At 42.7% G+C, this 22768-nt stretch overlaps 3 protein-coding genes across 3 annotated transcripts; 2 read left to right on the top strand and 1 right to left on the bottom strand.

Moving 5' to 3' along the window:
* Positions 1-429: 429 nt before the first annotated feature.
* LOC136426649 (la-related protein 6-like) lies at positions 430-8410 on the top strand. The gene is made up of 3 exons (XM_066415366.1): positions 430-762; positions 3149-4374; positions 4624-8410. Exons 1-3 carry the CDS (start codon positions 631-633, stop codon positions 4874-4876), a joined length of 1611 nt encoding a protein of 536 aa, XP_066271463.1. The 5' UTR covers positions 430-630; the 3' UTR covers positions 4877-8410.
* A 386-nt stretch (positions 8411-8796) lies between these two features.
* On the bottom strand, positions 8797-10313 carry LOC136426670 (large ribosomal subunit protein mL54-like). Its single transcript, XM_066415433.1, has 3 exons — positions 10180-10313; positions 9711-9823; positions 8797-9403 (listed from the first exon to the last, which is right to left on the bottom strand). Exons 1-3 carry the CDS (start codon positions 10283-10285, stop codon positions 9194-9196), a joined length of 429 nt encoding a protein of 142 aa, XP_066271530.1. The 5' UTR covers positions 10286-10313; the 3' UTR covers positions 8797-9193.
* Positions 10314-10519: 206 nt separating this feature from the next.
* LOC136426645 (ATPase family gene 2 protein homolog B-like) lies at positions 10520-22546 on the top strand. The gene is made up of 10 exons (XM_066415363.1): positions 10520-10538; positions 10831-11823; positions 12204-12333; positions 12654-12854; positions 13233-13379; positions 13949-14158; positions 14681-14902; positions 15270-15398; positions 15528-15653; positions 22135-22546. Exons 2-10 carry the CDS (start codon positions 10874-10876, stop codon positions 22273-22275), a joined length of 2256 nt encoding a protein of 751 aa, XP_066271460.1. The 5' UTR covers positions 10520-10538; positions 10831-10873; the 3' UTR covers positions 22276-22546.
* The last annotated feature ends 222 nt before the right edge of the window (positions 22547-22768 follow it).

The following is a 22768-nucleotide window of genomic DNA, read 5'->3' as shown; positions in this document are numbered from 1 at the left end:
TTGCGCAACAGATTGAAAAATCTTCAAGTTGCTGTTTCCTTCCCACTTCAAACTACTGGCAGTAGGATCTACCGTTACATGCGTCAGTCATTGTACATAGCAGGAAACAGAGAAATATCAAATCAAAAGCCTCGTTCGATAACATGAAAGTAAGATTCGCTGAAACCTCGCCATCACACTTATCTCTTTCATCAATGGCGTGAGCGGAAGGTATTGGGTGACACTCAATTGCCATATTGCGTCATTGCACTTGTTTGCATGGGTGGATAGTCCGTTACCATGGCAACACGAACAGTAATTATACGGTAAACCAGTGTATCTACAGTAAACTGGTAAATACGTGACGTGGTGATCATAACGATAAGTTTTCTTGTGTGCGACGTTATCTATTTGCAGGCCTTTTTAAAGCCACTATATCCCACGACCCCGGTCCTTGCTGCCTCGTCATCACGGCGAATCGTGCGGTGTTGAATGACGTGTTACCTTCTGTCTCCTGCCTTTGGTTTTACGTGAGTGACGCTAGGCAGTGCACAGTGGTTGCCTGGTGCGGGGATCGCATCCCCTCGCTTTTACCCGCCTAGTTCGTTCCCTGTTGTCTTCTCAGTCGCGCGGAAGCTTCTTCGAGGCGAAATGAGCGAGGCAGGGGCGGCAGTTGGCGCGGAGGAGGGAGGCCAGGCCTGGGAAGGGGTTCCATCTGGAACGGAATCAGCAGCACATGAGGAGGGGCACAACGCAGAAGTGCTCATCGTACCTGACAACAAGGTATGCACATTTGTTATGCTTCTCACTCGGGCTTCGTCACGAAAATTACAATTCCCTGCACTGAGCGGAAGGTTCCTTCGTAGTGCAGGCGTTCAGCCGTCTGTCGTCACACTACTGACGCAAACGGGTGTCCTTCATCTTTGGTTGGACGTCATCACAGCGTCGGGGGGGGGGGGGTGCTGTATTATGGGCAGTCTAACCTGTTGTTGTACATTTCATCACATCTGTATAACTGTTGCCGGATTTAAGTCTTATTTACAACACAATAGTAACTGGGACTTATCTAGATTTAACACAATAGTAACTGGCTGAACCACACTGCCCACAGGTTGAAAGATTTGTAATACCAACGTTACATCAGTACAAGTAACGTTAACGTTGTAAGTTGTCATCCGAAACATTATCTGCCACTTTGAAAAACAGTAAATTGCAGTAATGTATGTGCAAACATATTTTGTATTTTAAATCCAGCATATCTATGCATCTATTATATGAGGGAACTTCAGGCGTCAAGCCGCAGCACGTAAAAGAACCCAATACACTTATCGAGAAGACTAGGGGAGACCCGATGTGCTTGGCTAAAAACGCGAGCTGATGCAAAGCTGCATTGCACTACTAGCTACTCAAAAAAATGATATGCTTCACCTCAATAATTTTTTAGGATGACAAAATATGAAGAAGAATGTTACCTGGGTATAACATATGTTCCGGGCCAATTTCTATTGAACAAAGGTGTACATTTCTCACTTGTCTCAAAATACTTTTCTACTTTGGTGCAGGTAACGTTCAAAATTACAGGTGACAGATTTTACCTGACAGTGACAACTCATTGTTATCCCCTTTCCATACATGTATTTTGAGTGTCTTCCTAACCTTGTTTTGTCATCTTCTGTGTAACAGGAATGAGGATGCAAGGCAAGTTTTGGCTATCCGCATGACATGACCCTTGTGTTGCTGGCTGGTTTTATTGTGGAATTTCTTAATCTTACATTCCCTCATTGTAGGAACTCAGAAACAACTCGCAGTTCATTTTTTCATCCATTTTATGATGAGGCAAACGGTTTCACCTTGTTTGAACATGAGAGACCAGGTACCGTTCACCAGCTGTTAGTGTTACATGTACCTTACGCTCGGCAAACTTCCTCTCTGCTTACAAGAGTAAACATCTGACGTATGTGACGGTGCGTGTACAAGGTAGGGCAATATCTGTGTGATATTGCAACATCATCAGCAGGGAGAGCTTTAGTTTAGTTTTATATGGCACACCTGATCTAGATACATGGTATCACTATGGTTATTTCTTCATGTGAGCTCTCTTGAAACAGAAGATACGTTGTGAAACTGTCTATATGTACATACATGTATGTAGAGCCTGTTTTTAAGATTTTGCCATGTCTCTTGTCTGTTTGTTTGGAGAGTATTCTGTTAGGTAACTTTCTTGTGCACTTTTCCTTGTTTTTTTAACCTTCTATCGTCGACTTTTCACATCCTTTTTCTTTTGGTGGGGAAGTCTTTGTTTATCAAAGACATTGTATAGTAAGGTGTCCTTGACATCAGAGAGGTCAGCCAATCCTTGACTTGGGGGTTCTTCCTCCTAGCTATAGATGACGCTTTCTGTACCACCATATATAGAATCTTATTCAGAATCAGTTTATTCAGAAAAGAAAAGCAGTCAGCTCGCAGTCGGTATAAAAACAAACTGAATATCGCTGATTTTACAACTTGTGAATACAGAAATATATGTACAAACATTAAGTGGACTTTAATCTTGCCTATGTCATAAGATACATGACTTGTATCTTATGACATAGGCAAGATTAAAGTCCACAAACTTATTTAGAAATGCCACTGAACTAAGTCTAAACATTTCTACCAAATTAGGTTGAACTGTGATACCAAGTAGACTTGTTTATCTTGAAGTTGATAGATGCACAGTAGCACTGCTTTGTCAGCAGCTCAGTAGGGGTTAGGTGCGTGAAAAAGCTAAACTTTGTGCAATATGTCCATACATAATCCTATCATGGAGTGTTCTGTACCTGAGAGTATTTTGGAATGTGTGAGTATGTAATTGCATTGAAAAAGCAAAGTCATATCTGAAAATGTTGTGTTTGAACTTTCATAGAAAACGTTTTAAGTGATTTATATTACCAAATTATTTTCTTCTCTTTTTTCTGTGTTTCCATTGCTTATTTGTGTGTAGAAAGTCAATATATTTTGCCTGTTTTGCAAGGGAAATATGTATTTGAGGTGTAGTAGAAAATTGTATTTTAAATCTAGATCATTTTGCTATTAGGCTGTACTTTATTCTCAGGAATTTTACCGTATCTTTGTGTTTAACATACTTGTAATACTTGAGATTAACATGCTGCTTAACTGTCTGTTCCAGGCACAGATAGCTGTACAGATTCTGCAGGAGTATGATGGAAATGAAGCGGACACGGGTAGCATAGATTCTCGAGATGTGAGTCCCTTTGTGAGCCCCCGGGCCTCGCGAGACCCCAGCCCAGAGTCCCATGCAGACGGAGGCGAGTGGACCCCACCGGACGACGAACTCAAAGACAAGATCATCCAGCAAGTCGAGTTCTATTTCTCCGACGCCAACATCTTGAAGGACGCCTTCCTTTTGAAACACGTGCGGCGGAACAAGGAAGGACTTGTCAACATCAAGCTCATTACCTCGTTCCGCAAAGTGAAGTCGTTAACCAAGGACTGGAGAGCGGTGGCGTACAGCCTCAAACAAGCAGAAAGCCTTAAGTTAAACGAGGAAGGAACAAAGGTGGGTCGTAAGGAACCGCTGCCAGATTACGACGAGACGACCCCCTCTAGAACAATCGTGGCAATGAACCTTGGTGTTGAAAGCCCCACCATAGAAAAAATCAGTGCAATGTTTTCACACTGCGGGGACATCGCCTTGATCAGAATCATACGGCCCGGAGGAATGATCCCGCAGGACGTGCGAAAGCACATGTCTCGCCATCCCGAGGTGGGGAACAACGTCTGTGCTGTGGTCGAGTTTGAGAAACACGAGAGTGCCCAGATGGCAGTGGACACGATGAGCGCAAAAGACGACTGGAGAAAGGGGATGCACGTCGCTCTTCTCGCACCATGTGGCAAGAAGAAGGACAAGAAAGAACGACAAGATGCAGAGCGGAGGGCGAAGGATGACACCCTCAGTGAGGGGGAGGGAGACAAAGCCAAGAAGGACAAACAGAAGAAGAAGAAACGCCGTAGTCGGGTGGAAGAGCTCGCCCATGGAGATGAGCCAGCGGTCTGTAGCAGTGGGTCGTCTGATGTAGAAGTAGACGGTTTGTCACCCTCTCCACCCCATCGCAGCCAACACAAACTCAGCCCAACTTACGCCCATGCCTTGGACCCCAATCGCCTCAGCCCAGGAAGTTCCCCGAGAAGCAGCCCGGCCAACAGCCCCAGAAACAGCCCGCGGATGCAGCGGAAGGGTCGCGGCAGCGGAGTCTCTCCTCTTGCCTCTTCTCCGAAGAACAGCCCCCGACCAAGCCCTATGACGAGCCCAGAGATGCGACGTAAGCGAGTTGACGCAGCTGCTGCAGCGGACTGGGATCCCGGTGCCTCCCACAGTCCCTGGGTGCAGCGAAGGTGAGCACACATTAGATGCATCGTTATCAAGGTCCTAAATGTACTAATATATCAAAAGTCTGTTTGTTACATGATTTATGAACAGAGAACTGACTTCCTTAGAACTCAGGAGACATTTGACTCTATTTAGTATTAGAAGAAAACTGATGTATATTTTGGAAGGCAATATGTCCATTATACTGATGGAGACCGTCATGACCGGATGATGATGTTAACCATTAACCAACATAACTTTTCTTGAATTTTCAGACTGCTGGCTGCTCAGGAAGCATCACGGATGTCAGACAACAGCCCCGGCACCAGCCCACTTCTGCCGCGCAAGCGAACGGACAGCAACACGTCCCTGGGACTTCGGCCCCGGACAGACAGCAATGCGTCCACCGGCAGCGCAGGAGGGGGCCCTCACATGGTGCTGATTCGCCAACCACGAGCACCGGACGGCTCCGGAGGGTTCCATCCTGGCGTGGGGAGGCGCAAGCCCACAGAGGAAGATACGACCTAGAGAAAGGAACAACCTACTTCCTTATGTTAATAGTTACGGTGGATTGAAACATACTACGGGCACTTGATGTGTGAATGAGGCCAGTGGTGTTTGTGCTACACAGTGTTGAAGTATTTCCCCATGCTCTGCTTGTACACTAACTACCCCCTCTCCCCGATTTACATGGCAACTTTTTGGATTGAACATTTTATACATGAATTATGATTTTACGAAAAAATTTTAAGTTTCATTTGTTTTTATTTCATGGTAACTTTGCTGACTATTTGTTGCGGAGGCCTAAAGAGAGAAGTCAGACTGATGTCACCAAATTGCCTTACCTACACATGTATTTTGTGATCTTCAGAGCCACATATTTTTTAGGAGCCTCTTGGATTGAGAATGTTGACAGTAATGTTTCAAAGAGACTTAATTTAGTTTCCTCTTTAGTTCTATATCATATTTGTTTAATCAAATTTAGATTTTGATTTAGCTTTTCATTTGATATCTGATCAAGTACCCTTAATTTAGACACCCATCTGTCTGGCTCACACTTTTATGTTTTGCTATTTTGGTATACCATAAAGATAAAGATTGTTTTAGGTTATGTTTTATTAATTTTATTTAGGGAGGGTATCACTAGACTACTACATAACAGTTAAGGTGTTTTTTATGTAACACAGTTTGTCTTATTCCTATTTTAGATTAAGATACCTTTTCAATATTTTTGGAATGTACAATTATGTTACACTTTGAGTAAGATAACACAAAGTGAAGGAAAGGTAGGCTGATGAAGAAAGTTAGAAAGAGTTGTGCTGTGTTAAATGATCACCAGGAATCATGGTGTTTTTTGTTTTTTTTCCTTTGTATGGTTGTAAAATCTGAAGTTTATTTGGAGCATGGAGTGATGATGATGAATTCGCAGTCCCACCAAGCCTGCTATGAATTATGGGTAGTGTGGATGGTGACCAATCAAGTTGCTTGAAAGAATACAAAGTTTAGTCAATCTCTGAAATATGTATCTTCAGTGTTTCAAATTATCCTGGTCAATTGTTTCTTGATTTATGTGAGTTAAACAATGGAAACAAAACGTTACCAATGCTTGCAAAAGTATTTCTAATGATACATATAAGCGTTTCTTGAATGGTATGATATTTGTTCAGTTTTTGTTTTTAATGAAAATCTCTACAAATGATGTATACACAATTTCAGTAATCTTCCACAGAATGGAATGTGGGCTGTGCCATTATAGGTTGGTACAAAGGGGTTTGAGATATCACAATGCATAGAAAATGTATCCTATTTATGTAGGTGTTCCTCCTTTTCTTTCGTTGAGCAAATTTCCCCAGTAACCTATGATTTTCCCAAGATGTACAAGGTTGCGCTTTTGTCAGCTATTGCCAGCCTTTAGGTATGAGATGATACATGTACTGTCTCAAATAGATAACCTTAAAGTGCTGTATCTAAATCCCCTAGACTAAGTGATCTAAGCAAACATAATCTGATGCATCTGTACAAGTGATGTTATAATAATAGTTTACCTTTTGCTATGAATGTTCAGTAATGAAAAATTACAGAAAGCACTTTGTTAGCAATTTCAGAGTGCTTGCTTGTATATGTAATTGACATATATAAGATCTCTATTACCTTCTGTGAAAATATTACTTTCAGTTCTACTGAAAATATTGTTCCTATGGGGGGAAACAGAGCAGGACACAAATTCTAGAAGTCTTGTCACATATCACATAAATCAATGTCGACTGTGTACTTCATAGCTTAGAGTACTAGTATCTGAAAATAATGCAATATTTTGATGTGTAAAGGATTGATAAGAAAATGTAGCAAAAAGTGCTGAAATTGTAGTTTTATGTCAACCAGTGTAATGTGTAGCTGGTGTCCTTTGTATGGAGCAGCTCTATTTTGTCAAGCTCAACATTGTGTAGAGAAATGTGGAAGTATATTTGTAATTGTAGCCAACTAGAAAGACTATAACTATCCGAATTAGTGAAACCAGGGAGGTGTACAAAAAAGAGCACTGAAATCATTGTTCAGCTTTTTTTTGTCATCCTTGTAATATACTACAAGCCAGTCTTTGCCACCACTCAATTACTTGAAAATTTCCCAGACTGCAGTACAGAGTCATGCATGAAACCTACTTCATAACGTCATAGCAATTTGTTAAGAACTGAGGAAAGGTTCAAGTTCTGATTCTCATGCTATTTGTAATTGCACATTACTCTGTGTTATGGATATAATGGGATATGATTTAAAGAGGGGGAAGACTTATCTTGGAACTTGTGGTGGCCACAATGCTGTCAGGAAAGGTTGGAGTAAGCAAGAAGCAAAATGGAGTTATGGAATCTTAACACTGTTACTGCCATGCCTTAGTATCGTTTCAAAATACCCACATGCAACCTTCAGCATGTATGAAGATTGCCGGTATTTAAAGAAACAAATCCCAATTTAGTGGTCAGAAAAGTTGGTTTCATGAATTACAATTGAGCCAAGCAGCAGCAAACACCTTGCAGACATTTGTACTTCACAGTTCTTGTTGTAATGTCACGTATGCTGATAGACTTATTCAGTCTGAGATTGTTGTCGGGCAGGAACAGCACCTTGGGTATATGGAGAATATTGCTCCGAATTTCAGGGAAAATGTCAACTAAGGTAACAGGAAAGTGAACTTCCAGGTTGTGTGTGAAGAGGTCACCCATTTGTCAAAACCTACACTGCTTTGCAAAATGAATGTCTAATTGTACAATAGGTCGACAGTTATTTATGGGGAAAAGTGTTAACCTTTGAAAGTTTGAGTGTGTAAGAATATTGTCCCATGTTATGAGGTAGGAAATACATAGGTCTCAGAAATAGATTTTAGAGGGAACGAGGCAATCTGGTCCCACCACTGGAAGTATGTGATGAAACAATACTGGAACTGCTAACGTCAAGTGTGTGGTCATCTTGTCTACCCTGAACTTACATTGACTTCAAATGATTGTGAAATGTTATGCACCGATGAAAGTCATGGATCCCAATGTGTTAATTTTCAGGCTGCCAAATATTTTACGAGCAGTGGAAGTCTTAATTGGAGATACCAAAGTCATTTTCTATTTATTGTATTGTATTGTCCCTCCGTCACTGTTGTGATATTTCCAGACTGCAAGACTGAAATTACATTGTGTTCATGATTATGGTACTTTGCACATTGCACTCAGAGAATATCAGGAAAACAATCTGCATATCAATGGGGCAGGGAAGATGATATAATTTAGGTTCTTTATCTCCAAGTTTGTTACTTCCTGGATCCAAAATTTCCAAAAAGAATCTTCTCTTCAACTATTGGGATTATAAGTCATAATACTTGTGTTCACTGCAATAGCAGTGTTGCCAGGCCATTTTGAACATATTGATTGGTCAAATTACTTTACCTGATAATTGTTGTCTTATGGATTGCTATTGGCTGAGGTTCTCAGGTCACACACGGTCCTATTGTCATGCCACCAGTGCAACAGATTATACAGTTCTAACTCTGGCTCATATAAATACACTTCTGAGAACCTGTATTCTTGTTTGGTCTTTTTTAATGTGTACCACAGACGTTGCATAAAAGGGCTCTGCCCCTAAGGTATTGTCAAGAAAATCTTGGGAGTGCAGATGAATGAACATGTCTTCCACGTCTGATGTTCATAATATCTGCTGCAGGAGAAGATTCTTTCCACCGTCAAGGTTTATCTTCTTTGATTCAGTTAGCAATGATTTTCAATATTGTGATTTATACATAGATTCTATGAGGAACATTTCCATGGAGATTTGGCATTCTTGGAAAGTTCTAGTGTGAACTTGGCAGGCTGAATAGTACTGAGGACCACAGTAACTCCATCTCAAAGTTCTAACTATTATTAGTACAAACTGGCAAAAAGAACTGAATGAAACCACACAACAGCAGGTAAAATAAGGTGTCCTGGTCATGTTTTTCGAACCTAAGGGAGACAATGATGGCAAAGAAACTTCTTTTTCCATGTTTTCTATTGATTTAATTTCAGATGGATTCTTACTATATCGACACAAGTTGTTTATTACAGAGCCACAGTCGAAATGTCCAACATCACTGTAGAAAAATCTTCATTTACTTATATAAGTGCTTTGTATAATAGCCTGACACAAATACGCCTTTTGCTTACTGTTATGACATGCCATCATAAACACTGGCCATCAGACAGAACTTTGTGATTGATACTGTTAAAATCTATTGATTTAAGGGGTATACCAGAGGCGAATTAAGCTGCATTTCATGTACGTTGTGTGGAAAAAGAGCAACTAACTGATCACAAAAGAGGACTAGTGCTAGAATTTACTGGCAGGTGGAGCTTGAAGTGAAAACTTTTTCCCTTTCCGCCTTGCATTCTCGGCCCAAATGTTCTCTTTGCGGAGTCTCTTGAAATATTTCCTTGTGCCAGGTTCAATTTCATCTAACTTGGCCGCAGGCCCCAAGTTCAACTCCCACAGCCACTCTGGGTATTCTTCGTCTGGTTTGAGGGGAGGATCACTACCATCCTGTTGGGGAGGGAAGGAAAACGTTTATGTAGCCACTGTTTTCAGGTAAGGTAAGATTATGAATATAATGTGAATATCATAGCTTTAGCATAATCTTACCAAAAATATGGGGTATTCAGATATACAACATTTGGAAACATTTGTCAAAGAAAGAGGTTCAGTGCAAGAAATTTGAAGGATAATGTACCAAAGCTATCATCTAAGCAAAATACATACAGTAGTTCAATCTTCTAAGACATTGATCTTCTATGGTACTGTTACACATACAAAGGAAGAGCAACACACAAACATATAAAAGTCTGATCACCTTGAAGATGTTGGCTCCACAGCAATGCGTGGTGAGAACAGCAGGATCTGTCTCAATGCTCGGACCCTTCGGCTTTTCACTGGTGAGATCTTTAGCTCCCTTAAAAGCTGGTACTGAAAACAAGAAGACATTTCAAAAGTGAAAAAAATTGCTTCATGATACTGATAGTTTGGCCTTTGCTGAAGGCTGGCAGGGCTCAAATGAAGTTTTATGTATTTCACGAATACTACTGTAATTCCTTGGTCAGGGCATGAATGCTTTCGTTCCATAGACTTCAATGTCAACGTGTAATCCATGAGAGTGTCAAAGCAAGGAGCTTAACCCTCCTTGGTCAAAGCAGTGTTTCTCTGCAAAAAAGTTGTCCTCTCCTGCCCCCCTCCCCCTTCCCTTGTCGCGTATGATGGTAGGTTAGTCACTACGCACAATACACACAAATATTCTTAGAAACTTCGACTATAAGACACATTACCTTTTGCTTTTGCGTAATTGGCGACTTGCACGTTAACACAGCCCAGAATTCTGCTACAAATCTGGGGACAAGTTCTGCACGTCAAAATTCTCATGGGCGCCGCCATCTTGAAAATATGATTAAGGGGCTGTCTATAGTAGCAGGAGTTTTTTGCCTTAATTATTCAGCGGTAATATCATATCTTAGTACTGAAATGTAAAAACTGCAAAAAGAAATATCCATTAATAGCTCAAATGAAGGTATGCAAATATACTTTTTCTGATATATTGGTTGTAATATATATTTTTTAGCATCTTTTAATCAGGCACTACTTATATTTCAAACAGCCCATCCTTGGTTCAGCCATTTCAAAGCAGAGTGTAGGTTCTGGAGTTGTGCTGTTTTGGTTCTTGTGAAAGTCGTAATCTTCTAAGGAACTAGGAACATTTCATAAGCGTTTTCCTGTTTCATTTCCTTACCAAATTCTACTGTGTTTGCTTTTGGCCAAGAAAACCCACCAAAAAAAGCAGGAACCTAAGAATTTATTGTTGCCTGGTGGTCAGATTCTGAAAGAGTTTTCCAAGTAATTTGAAGTATATATCTCTGAATAGAATTTACCTGTAGGGCAAAGTGTTATCATAACAATGATTGAATGAATGATGTTTTTTAAAGGATGATGTCATAGGTCAGCACAGACTCAACCGACCAATAGAAGATGTCCTCTAACTTGATGGTGGTCCAATCAGATCCGAGGGACGCTGGCTCTCAGCGCTGTCGCCTCGGTCCAGAACTCATGATGAAACTTGGCCTCAATATCGTCGATCACGTCAAGCTTTCCCTTGGACATTCAGAACTGCTGTGTAAGGCGTGGCCTCGTCAGGACTTGGCAGAAGGAATTCTTCAAGCAGACCAATTTGTCTATAGAGAGGTTGATAAAAGATATGTAGCTGAAAAGTTTATCAATGAAAACTGTGTGGAAAAGGTGGAAGTTGGAAAGCTGTTGAGGGCTGACATAGCAGTTGTTGTAGCTGGTGGTTTGAACAATGCTGTCGTCAAAGACAAGTCATTACTTGAAGCGTACATCGGACAAAAACTTCTAAATGTTGCTGTTTTTAGAAACTGCACTGTATCATATGCTAATAAGTCTTCCCTAGACAATATTGCCTATGTTTTAGTGAGGGATGTCGAATGTGCGGATTCCGAGCAATGTGCTGGTTATATCACAAAGAAAACGGAATTCAACGTTCTTGAAGTGATAAGACTAGAGCAGTATAACCAACGTCAGCAATCGTCAGGAATCTCCCTCGGTGCGCTCCAACGTCAGGCCACGGTGCTGAAAGAAGCCATCAGCCTTCCTCTGATGTATCCACAGACTTTTCACAAACTCTGCATCAACCGACCAATGGGAGTCCTTCTACTTGGCCCTCCTGGAGTTGGTAAAACCTCATTGGTCAGGACAGTAGCAGCAGAGTGCCACGCCCATCTGGTGGCATTAAACGGACCAGACGTGTTTGGGCCACACCCGGGAGAGAGTGAAGAAAACTTAAGGAGGATTTTTCAAGAAGCTGTTACAATATCAGAGGAGGGGCCGTGTGTCTTATTCATAGATGAGTTGGATGCTCTGTGTCCAAAACGAGGCGGCTCAGGGAAAAGTCAAGAGAACAGGTGTGGAATATATATTATGTCCATTTCTTTGTCTCACGATCGAGTAACTTCATTTTTCATGCAGTCTTGAATGTATTATCAGATATCAGATGTCTGTCAGTTGATTTCTTTCAAGGGTGAAAAACAGAAATGTTATGAAAAATATGGAGTGCAGTTTTGTCATTGTGGTTAAGTGATGTTCTGGGTAGTATGAAACTTGAAAAGAGAATCTCATAGAGAAAAATGATGGAAAAAGGTGTTTTTGTAACTAAGTCTAAATAACTAAGTTTATCCTTTGCGAAAGTGATTTACACTACTAGTGTAAATCCCTTTCTAGTAAACTTGTGTTGACACAAATTGACATAACAGTTAACATATGACTTCCTTAATCTGTCTACCAGAATGGTTGCCCAGATGCTGACTCTCATGGATGGACATGCAGGCCAAGGCAGACTGGTCGTGATCGCCGCCACCAACCGGCCCAACGCCATCGACCCCGCCCTCAGGAGACCGGGCAGGTTCGACAAAGAGGTGGGTAGACGATGTGGATCAACATCCAATCATCTAGGCCGTAAATCTCTTTGTTATTTATGCAGGATGCCAATGTTGTCCTTGACATAATTTTTACTGGTGTACTGTCCAAAGATTTAAAGTGATCAATTTCTTAAGTGGTGTAGTCTCCAAAAGGGAAAGTGATCTCATTCTTTCCAAAGGTAAAACTTTGGGGCAAATTTCCTATGCACTATACCAAATTATGCATGTGGTTACGTGTTACAGCACCACCTAAGATGTCCCGAGTATGCAAACAAGGTCGAAGATGTATATGTAAATGAGAACATTTCTTCCACCAGGTGCACGTAGGTGTCCCCAACCAGCACGAACGTCAGGAGATCCTCCAGGTGGTGAGCAGGGACATGTCCCTCGCAGAGGATGTTGACCTCAACAGGCTAGCAGAGATGACTCCAGGCTATACAGGTGCTGACCTGACAGCTGTCTGCCACCTGGCAGCTTACAGCTTACTGAGCAGGGGCCGAGCAGAGGACAAGAACCCGGTCAGTTCCAGTTGTTTGAGAGCAATTTGTAGCATGCGTAGTATGTAACTGTAGCGTGTGTAGACCAGTGGTTAGGGGACCGGGCTTTGGACCAAGAAGCCGGGAGTTTGAATCCCATCTGTGTCGCTTAACTAACATTCACGCTACTGGAAAGGCTCACAGTCCTTAGGATGGGACGTTAAGCTGTGGTCCACTGTTCATTGTGCTTGTCGGAAAGAGGTACTTGTAGGGGAATTTCCCCGAAACCTGTAAATACTGTACATAGCATCTGTCTTCTCTGTCACGACCAGTGGAAGAGCTAAACTGGTAGTGTTCCTTAACTAGCATTAGAACTATCTTGGTACATGTTTAACAATTGGATTTTCCATGTTTTCACAGACACAGATCAGTGTGGAGGCTCTTCGCAAAGCTCTGACCGAGATACGACCTTCAGCTTTGAGAGGCTTTGACGGGACCACAGAGGTCAGCCCTGTGGACTGGTCTACCATTGGTGGACTGGAGGAGGTCAAGGTCAAGCTACAACAGGTGAAGTCACTCAGACAGAAGCAAATATCTTCCATCATTTAATCATTTGTCTTGCTTCTTGTTTTCTTTACCTACATACATATCATGTACTAGTATAATTTACACCTTCTTGTAATTTGTACATGTCAATCTACTGTATTTTTCTTTCCCATTGCATCAATGGATTATGTTTCTCTGTGTATTTGACTATGTATGTAATGTGAAATGCAAAAAAAAATATCCATATCTTCAGTCAATGATCAGGAGCAGGTGTAAAATGGTGCAGGGATCCGGAAGGAAGGTTTCAAGAATAATGAAGAAGAACTATATTGTGCGACAATTGTAACAGCGTCGAACCTCTGAAGGTAAAAGAAGCCAACACACTAATCGAGAAGAGTAGGGGCGACCTAGTGTGCTTGGCCAAAGAACGGGAGCCGTAGCAAAGCCACATTGCACTACCACTAGCTACTAGTACTTGAAAAAGTTCAATGGAGGATGACTGCTTTACCAATCTTTACCTACAATGTATGGAAACTTGTATAAACATGATATGTGAACCAACTGAACTCCCGGCTTCCTGTATTCCACAGGCAGTGGTGTGGCCTCTCCTACACACAGAGGCCTTCGCGAGACTCGGACTGCCTCGTCCTAAAGGTGTGCTGCTGTACGGACCTCCGGGCTGCTGTAAGACCACGCTCGTACGGGCAGCGGCGGGGGCCTGTCACGCCACGTTCCTCGCCGTTAGCGGGGCCCAGGTGTACTCGCCTTTCTTGGGGGAGTCTGAGAAGACAATAAGTCAGGTGGGACCTCTTGTTCTTTAGCAGCTGAGTAAGGAGACAAATTGACCTGATATCTAATAGATGAAGACAATAAGACAGAAAAAAAGAGGAACATGCATGTCTTTGAACAAAAAGAATGTACCCCGGTAGGTTGTACATTTGTACATGTATATGATAATAAATGTGTTTCTCCTTATTTTGAAGATGTCGCAGTTGAGAACTGACTGTCCTTCTGACATGTTAATGCCATATAGTTACTTCAGATTAGTATTAACTTTTACATGCTATATAATTTGCAGGTTTCCCTTTATTTGTGACACTATTGCAAATAAATGAACCCAACACACTTTTCAAGAAAGGTAGAGGTGGCTTGGTTGGTGTGCCTGGCCAAAAAGGTGAACCATAGCGAAGTCGCATTGCACTACAGCTAGCTACTTGAAAAAGCATTATGCTTCACCTCAATTGAGGATGACTGCTTTACCTTTTTATTGTAATGTATAAGTAGCTGTCAAAGATATGAAACTTTTCTCCTTGTCTACCCAGGTGTTCCAGCGTGCACGGGCCGCCGCTCCTGCCATCATCTTCCTGGATGAGATTGACTCACTGGTGGGGAAGCGCGGCGAGGGCGCGCAGAGCGGGGTACAGGAGCGCGTTCTCTCCACGCTGCTCAACGAGATGGATGGGATTGGGGTGGAGATTTCAAGGTCGGGTGGTTCAGTAAAGGTCGCAGAGGGGTCGAGTTGTACTGGTCAGGTAGAGAAGAAGGTAAGACTGAATATCTCTATTGTACATGAGGCAGGATTACTTGAGAGGCATTTCATAGCTAAATACCATGTGTTTAATGATACCAGCACTAGGTTAAAGGGTCAAAGGTCTTGATCACCAACTTCAATGTGATCTTATACACCATACAATGTATTTTCATGGTCTACTGTGAAATGTTGATACAACTTATTTCTTTTGGACTGCTATGCAGTGTTAACCCTCTCCCTGCTTCCTAACTCTCTAACCAACAGGGAATGGGGTGCCAGACGGCTATTTATTTCAGTGTACTAAAGGTTAACACACAACATTAAGTCTTGTTACATGTTAGACCTCTTACTGTCCATCTAATCTTTGTGATGTCATCCAGGCTGTTCCAGTAACAAACAACAACGTCCTGGTGGTGGCTGCGACCAACCGTCCGGACATGCTGGACTCCGCCCTGCTGCGGCCAGGCCGTGTGGACAGGACCATCTACGTACCGCCTCCAGACCTGACAGTATGTCTGCCTCATGGTGTTTATGCACAACTGTATGCATGTAATTTTTTACTGCACTTGCACCTGTACAAGTAACTTTTGCCCATTACTGACTATATCTACTATGCCGTTATCACTTCCCTCTACCAGGCAAGAGCAGAGATCCTGCGCGTCCATAGCTGTAAGATGCCGCTGTCACAGGATGTGGACATACAGGAGCTAGCAGACAGGACCAGTCTGTACTCTGGGGCTGACTTGGAGAACCTGTGCAGGGAGGTAAGAACATACTTTGAGACAAGTCTGAACCTCTCTCTCTGTATCTGTATTTGTATCTATATAGCCGGCATAACCGCCCTTCAGCATAACCTATGTGAAAATGAATCCGCCCGGGACGGTCCGGACCGGTTCGGAAGCAGTCCAGACCGCACACCCACGCCCACCCAGTCCGGGCCGTGAGCCTCCCAGTTCGGACGCCCACGCGGTGAACCATCATTAAGTGGTTCGGCACGTTAGGTAGTTCAGGACCGCCCGGACGTTTTGGGCACCGTAAACACTTAAAAAATAATTGGCGGCGCCTGGCCAATTTTTTCTAAGTCCCTAAATGAGATCTAGCCGTGCGGCAGCGCCCCCTTCCGTACGCAAAGCGCAGCGATAAGAACAACAAGAGGTCAAGTCGGCAGGTTGCTACAAGTAGTCGAGATCGCTGTGTAGAATACCGTGACTCGCAGAAAAGGTCAAAAATTATTTTAGTGCTGCGGGCAACTGTTTCAAGATATCGCTCAAGACCTTCGTTCTCCACATTTTGTCGAGATATTTCATGTCTTCCAAACGTGACCGATCTACTCTGGATACCATTACGTGCAACCCAACAGAGCGACACGGCCGTGTCTTACTTGTACACTTGAACGGTAACGGCTGTTACTAAATTTGGCCACCTTAGCGAACAAGAACTGGAGCGATATGACTTGATCTGTTGAACGATCTGAGTAGCTGACTTCACCAACCAACTGAAACATTTTCGGAACTACGTTGTTGCGTTTTAGGCCGTTTTCTTTATTCATGTCCTCCCTACAGCCGCTTTTAGGGGGTGCAATACCCCCATGGCTAAGGTTTCTTCCAAGCCACCAACCGATGTTGTGCATTTTTCGAAAATCATCCTGTCATTAAGACTGAGGGTAGAATTTTGAGAACGAACCATATGTACGAGGCAAATTTTCTTACCGTCTACTTAATCGCCCTAGCTATTTTCTTTCGCTTCATTTATATCGTTTTAAAATCATCCTCCGTCGCTGATATCGGAGTCACTCCACACTAACCTGATCCTGATCTGGCCTTCTTGTCCACACGAAGCCGTCATCGCCGGGCCGTGATCGATGACAGGGAGAACACCCCCAAATGAGTGTCTTTGACACTTGGGTGTTCATTGAGATGTCCATATCTGCTAGACGCGTCCCTGAAAGGAGAATCCTGTGCTCTCTCCTATTGATCGACTTACCATTCTAAGGTCCAAGGGTGTCAGGTTACCGGGGCTCTTGCGCGCGTGATCTTGTGGAGTCTGAGGCTACTATAAACATCTTAAACAAGATCATAACAGTTTATTGCAAATATTGCAAAATTTTCTTAGAGTATTTATTCCATTCGTAATTTTCAGAGCTACACAAAGTCAGGATCAAAGCAATGGCCAGATGGATTAAGTGAAACCTATGTCCTTGGTAAAACCAAAGTTCTTGTACATCCAAAACTCTTTTCGATTGATCGAATTGTCCGGAATGGTGTTTTCCAGTAAGGACATTTGGATCGTATATACCACACACAAACCATGATGGTGGCAGCTACGTATGTGTCTTCAAACATTTTACTTCATTATTCAAGGAGTTCATTGCAAATCCTAAGGCTGCGTATTTGACTGTAAAGGCACCGAGAGTACACGCGTACACAAACATGCTAAGATATTAGGCGACAACATAGCCGGTGATTTTTCATCAAACAACTTATAGAGGAAAATGGAAATATCATTCATCTCCATGACTTAGAATTCATGGAATGATAGTAAATGTCTAAATGAATAGCTAGTCTTTCAAGTTCTGAGCGGAAATGAACGTCCCAGCAACTTCACGTCACTCGACAGTTTCCCGTACACACGAGCAAGTTTTTCCTGTTTACTACTGCACGGGCGCGCTGTTTGTTCCGCAATGCCATACGGCTTGGCACGGACTTCTCAAAAACCTTATCAAAGTCAGAAAAATGAATTAAGACCTTCACTGAACATTTTTGTCATACTCGGGGCTTAAGTAGTCAGATCAAAACTAAAAAATGTTGAAAGTAGATGGATACGAAATAAGCAATCATTAGATACATTGAAAATAGTCGGCAAAGGCAAAAGGTTATAAATTCAAAATGAAGCAAACTAGCCGCATGCCCTCAGCATCAAATATCTAACTGAGAGTACTGCAGTTAGATCTAGGCGTCTGACCAGGACACTGAAAACTGATTTACTTGACATTACGCCCGGGCGCAGTGGCCGGCAGGGTGATGGCGATCTCAGGTCACGCCACGGTGCTCCCCGAACCGTCCGGACTGCTAGTTCGGGACCGGCAATTATTCTAATTTTCGGCGGGTGTGAAGCAGGAGAGACTGGCCTGTCTCCCCTGAGGAAACCATGTGGAATTCCAGCACTTCCACTAACTGCATTGCGCGTGCGTCGCGGTCTTTTCAATTCAAAACTGTATCTTGTAAACCGTTTCGTGCTGTCCTGTCTGATTTTCGCCGCGTATTTAGCTTTGCACTGAGGCTAACAGTACTGAGGCTAACAGTATCATGGATAAGACGTGTCATAGGAGAGTTTGTACCCCGTCATTGTGGCTCAGGATACGTCAAGGTGATATTAGGAGATGGAAACAGTCTGGAAACACAAAGGTTTGTGTGGAATGTTGTGACGCCGTCCCACCCATCTTGCCGAAGGTCCAGTGAACTACCAAGATCCCCTCCTGTTGGATAAACATGGTAAGAAACTCTGTTTTATATTGTGAAAGAGTCCTACCGAGTATGAGATGATAGTTGGATGTCTTCAACTTGGATATGAAACAAAATCACAGTTTCCTGGATACTGTAGAATTCACATTTTGGCCTACTTCGGGGAAGGGGACACGAGGGGGGGGGGGGGGTTGTTATGCAGATGTTTTGGCGCCCATAAGTTTCGTCAAGGAGTTATTGGTTTCGTGAAGAGACGATGATTGCTTCTTGCATCGAACAGAAAGATTATGTTCGTTAACGTTGGCCAAGGAAATCTAATTGTGTTGGGTGTGCCGATGCCAGAAATACAACCTCAATAAGAAGGAAAAAATCGTAAATCGAAGAGAACGTTGCTCTTCCATGATAAAGTTTTTTCTGTCCCTTTTCGGGTGTTTGATTTCGAATACAATCATTAAAAACTCAACGGTACCTTCCGTGGTCAAAACTGATTATTTTCAACAACCTAACATTACACCAAATTATGCAGTTTCTTGCCAAATCACCGCCGATCTATAGTCGGTAGACCGTCTTGACCCCTGATGTGAAGTCATATTCTCATGACTTGGGGCTCTCCTTCTTATCACCAAGCAGATATATGTTTCGGCACGTTTTTGTACGTCCTTGAACATGTGGCACATTTTTATGGTCAGCAATCGCCCTCGAGATTCCGTTAGTTGCCGAAAATAGTAGAATCATTATGATTCCATAAGAACATACTCGCCGAGAAAATACGTTTTAAGATACTGTACAAGAAATATATTTACTTATGTGTAAAATCGACCATCTGTGCTTGCGCATACTAAATGAAGTACAGAAAAGCTGAGTAAAAGAAAGCTGAAACGATGTCCTTACTGTGACCCTTACACTTGGCCTGGTATTGGAATGAATGACTTACAGATTATTACAGACCACATAAATGTAAATGCAACCGAAAACATATTGCAGGCAATGTTACCTCACCCCTGCAATTATATTGTAACGACGCAACTCTATTATGATCGTACAAAACATATCCATATACACCAATGAACAGATAGTTTTAGATGCACGAGGAAGTTTACGAATCTATATTCTTCTTAGTTCCTTTTGACTTTTCGGTACATAGAACAAAGCATGAACCAAATCAATTTTTGTCCACGCTTTATACAATTCAAATGAACCACTGAGCAAACATAAACGTTCCGTTACATTTAAAAAAAAAACAGATTACAGTTACAGATAATGAGATACTAGTAAATCGCATAACTTCCTCCACCCCGTAAAATGAAATTTCGCCCCAACAACAATGGTTGTTTGATTCCCGCAACATGTCCAAAACCATTTGTATGTTCATCTATGCCGTAACCTATTTCACGAGATGTTCGTTAACTTCGTACTTTAACTGACATAGAAATCTGACGCCACCGGAGGTCTAAAATATGTCTTCCCATAGGGATTCTTTTTTAGCAGATTTTTACACCCTCTTTGTCCTGCTGTAAAAACTATAGTAGAAATTCAGTAATTCTAGCACGCTCTTGTCAGCTCAAAGGTGGCGGACTTTTGTGATTTATTGCGCATTCTCCCATCCCCTCCAAAAACCAAAGTGCGACATGTTGATCCCCAACCTACCGTAAACAGTCTGCCTGTCTCGTTGGGAAGTGACTTGCGGTAACGACAGTGTCAGGTCACTTCCACTGAAAAGGGACTCGGCTGCCCCCGATATCGGGGTTGGGAGGGAAACTTTTTGCCTGAATGGCGGGTTGACGATCGCATGTGTGGTATGACACGGCCGCAGTATGCCGACAACGAAGTGATTAGCCATTCATCAGTCTGTCTATCTTTTTGGATCGTGTCATGAGAGCACCCGGGTCACTCTTGTCAATAGTCGCCAGAGCGTAAAATTCCCTGTACATGTGTATATGCAAGTGGTATATTAACCTCCTTGGTATATGGAAACGCAACTACACAAAGACAGTATGACCCCCAGTGGTGATGTGGTTGTCGGTAACGCAACACAGTCGAGTGACAGTGATGGACAGCCGCGCGCCTTTGATATTCAAAAGTGGGCCCGCGCGCGCTGGGCGTGGCCACATGCTCGCGAATTATGTACATCTCATGGTTTGATTTTCTTGTTTTCCCCGGAATTTCTACAACTTGCTTGTGGGGAAATGGCGGGAGCCATATCAAGAAAGTACTAGTAGTATGAGGACATTATTCTCAGTAATAGTCCTGGCAATGTATGTGCAAACTGTGACAAAAAATAACACATGTGGAACGTGATAAATAAACAATAACGTAACTTACTTGTATGTGGAGCGGACTAGTTGGCGGCTGCCCCAAAGGACCGGGAGACTTCAATCAACCAGGGAGAGTTTAATTCATACATAGGGGACAGCACACATCAAAGTTTATGTTACTTTAGATCTCCTGGAGTTATCTTTTATGATACTTGATTTACAGATACAGTATAACAATTTAAACACGATTCTTTTATACGATGAAGAGCAATACGTGTCATCAATAAAATATTTGCCGTTTCTATATGGATTCGCCTTCTTGTGGGGTCAATGAACTCTCGCCGCCGCTGGGATTACGTGCCAATGTCGGCATTAATAATGTTCGCTTGCTCTTTTCCGTCGGTCTGTTAGGAGATATGAAGAGGTTGCTAAATTCAACAATGTTTAATTTGCTGGATGATGAACTTATTGTAAATCTATATGTTAGTGTTTCCCCCAAATGCACAAAGCAACCACAATTACGTTTAAAAAATGTCAACAAAGATCCAGCGATTTTTTTGGGCTACATTAGCTTGTGCTGGCGATCAAATGCTTCATTGGGTTTCGCAAATCATGTCACTTCAAACCCTCCTTGATAGTTGATCTATAGCCGCCGCAAAGAGATCTGTATTCAGATTCTTTCAATTTTGCAACGGCCGTCCGGCGGTTCAGACGGTCCGAACTCTGTAGACAGCGATCTCGACCTCATAACAGCTCCAATTTACGCATTCCACAGGCGTTCGGGGGCGTTCCGTTACCATAAAAATGGGTGGTTCGCGGTAGTCCGCAGACGTACGAACCGGCTCCCCGCGGCGTTCTGCGCGTCCTCAGACGGGTCGGGGTGATTTGTTGCTATGGGAACCGCCAGTTCGGGGGTCCCGCGACGCCGGTTCGGAGGTCCCGCGACGCCGGTCCGGGCGGAGCCGAACCGGTTCGAACCACCCGCCGCTGGCAGCGCTACCGAACCGGTCCGAACCATGCCGTTCCGGACGTAGTCCGAACTAGTTCGGACCGCCAATCTGAACCACTTCAGGCCGTCCGAACCCGTTTGGACGGTTCAAGAACGTACGCCCCGACAGACCGACCCGTCCCTCTCCCGAACTCTTAGGCGTTCGAACTGCCCGTCCGAACCGGTACGGACTGGTCCCGTACGGGCAAATTTTTACATAGGAACACACCAGCTTTGTAGGGATGCAGCTCGGCAGCAGCTGGTTATATTACACCAAACGACCTGTCACATCTAACCATCACATACTGGTATCTAACTGCATGCATTGTTTAAAGCTGTCTAATGAGGATGCCTCTACAGTACTTGACCCTGCCAAGAAAGCCTTTTGATTTGTACATTTGCTTCAGTTATTGGATAATTGAACACATATGCCATGGTTGTAGCTAGAATAACTTCTTGAGAACTTGTTTGCATGGAATTAAACAATGAAGTTGAGATTTGTCTGATCTAGATTGTTTGATCTTGTTTTGTTGGTGCTCAGGCTGCCATGCAGGCCCTACAACAGGAGGGGTTGGATACAGGGGTGGTGAGACATGCCCACTTCATGGCGGCCCTGCAGGACACTGCCCCCTCTCTCGATGAAGAGGAACTGCAGCAGTATCAGACTCTCTTCTCCAAATAGTGTAGTTTTGACGCATGTTCTCAACATTGTTTCAAGACATTGTAATTTTAAATATCAGTTTACCAATATCAGATGTACCATGATAATGATAACAATCATAATGGCTATAACATTGCTTCACTGAAAGTGATCTAGATTCATTGTCAGTCATGATTTATGTAGGCTTGCATGATTTCAGAACACCCTTTACCCTGTATTGGTTTCTTTTAAAAGTAACTGTGTCAAAGTACATATGTATTAAAGTGTTTTTCTTAAGACATTATGAATTCAACTTCCATGTGTCTCTTGTCTTTACTTTAAAGTTTTGATATTTTCTCAACTTATACCACACAGGCCAGTTATTTACTATCAGGAAATACTTAAGCATTGTAACAGCATATGCAACTCTTTTTCTGGACAGTACAAAAGTGCTGCCTATTAAAGAAAGTCAGGACTGCAGTATCCAATCCCATTTATCAATCAATACCCTAGGAAGCAACAGTTCCAAACTCGT

This window comes from Branchiostoma lanceolatum, chromosome 2 (assembly GCF_035083965.1).
Source record: "Branchiostoma lanceolatum isolate klBraLanc5 chromosome 2, klBraLanc5.hap2, whole genome shotgun sequence".
Lineage (NCBI taxonomy): Eukaryota > Metazoa > Chordata > Leptocardii > Amphioxiformes > Branchiostomatidae > Branchiostoma > Branchiostoma lanceolatum.
Note: the sequence above shows the minus strand (reverse complement) of the source record. Positions and strands in the feature narration are given on the sequence as shown.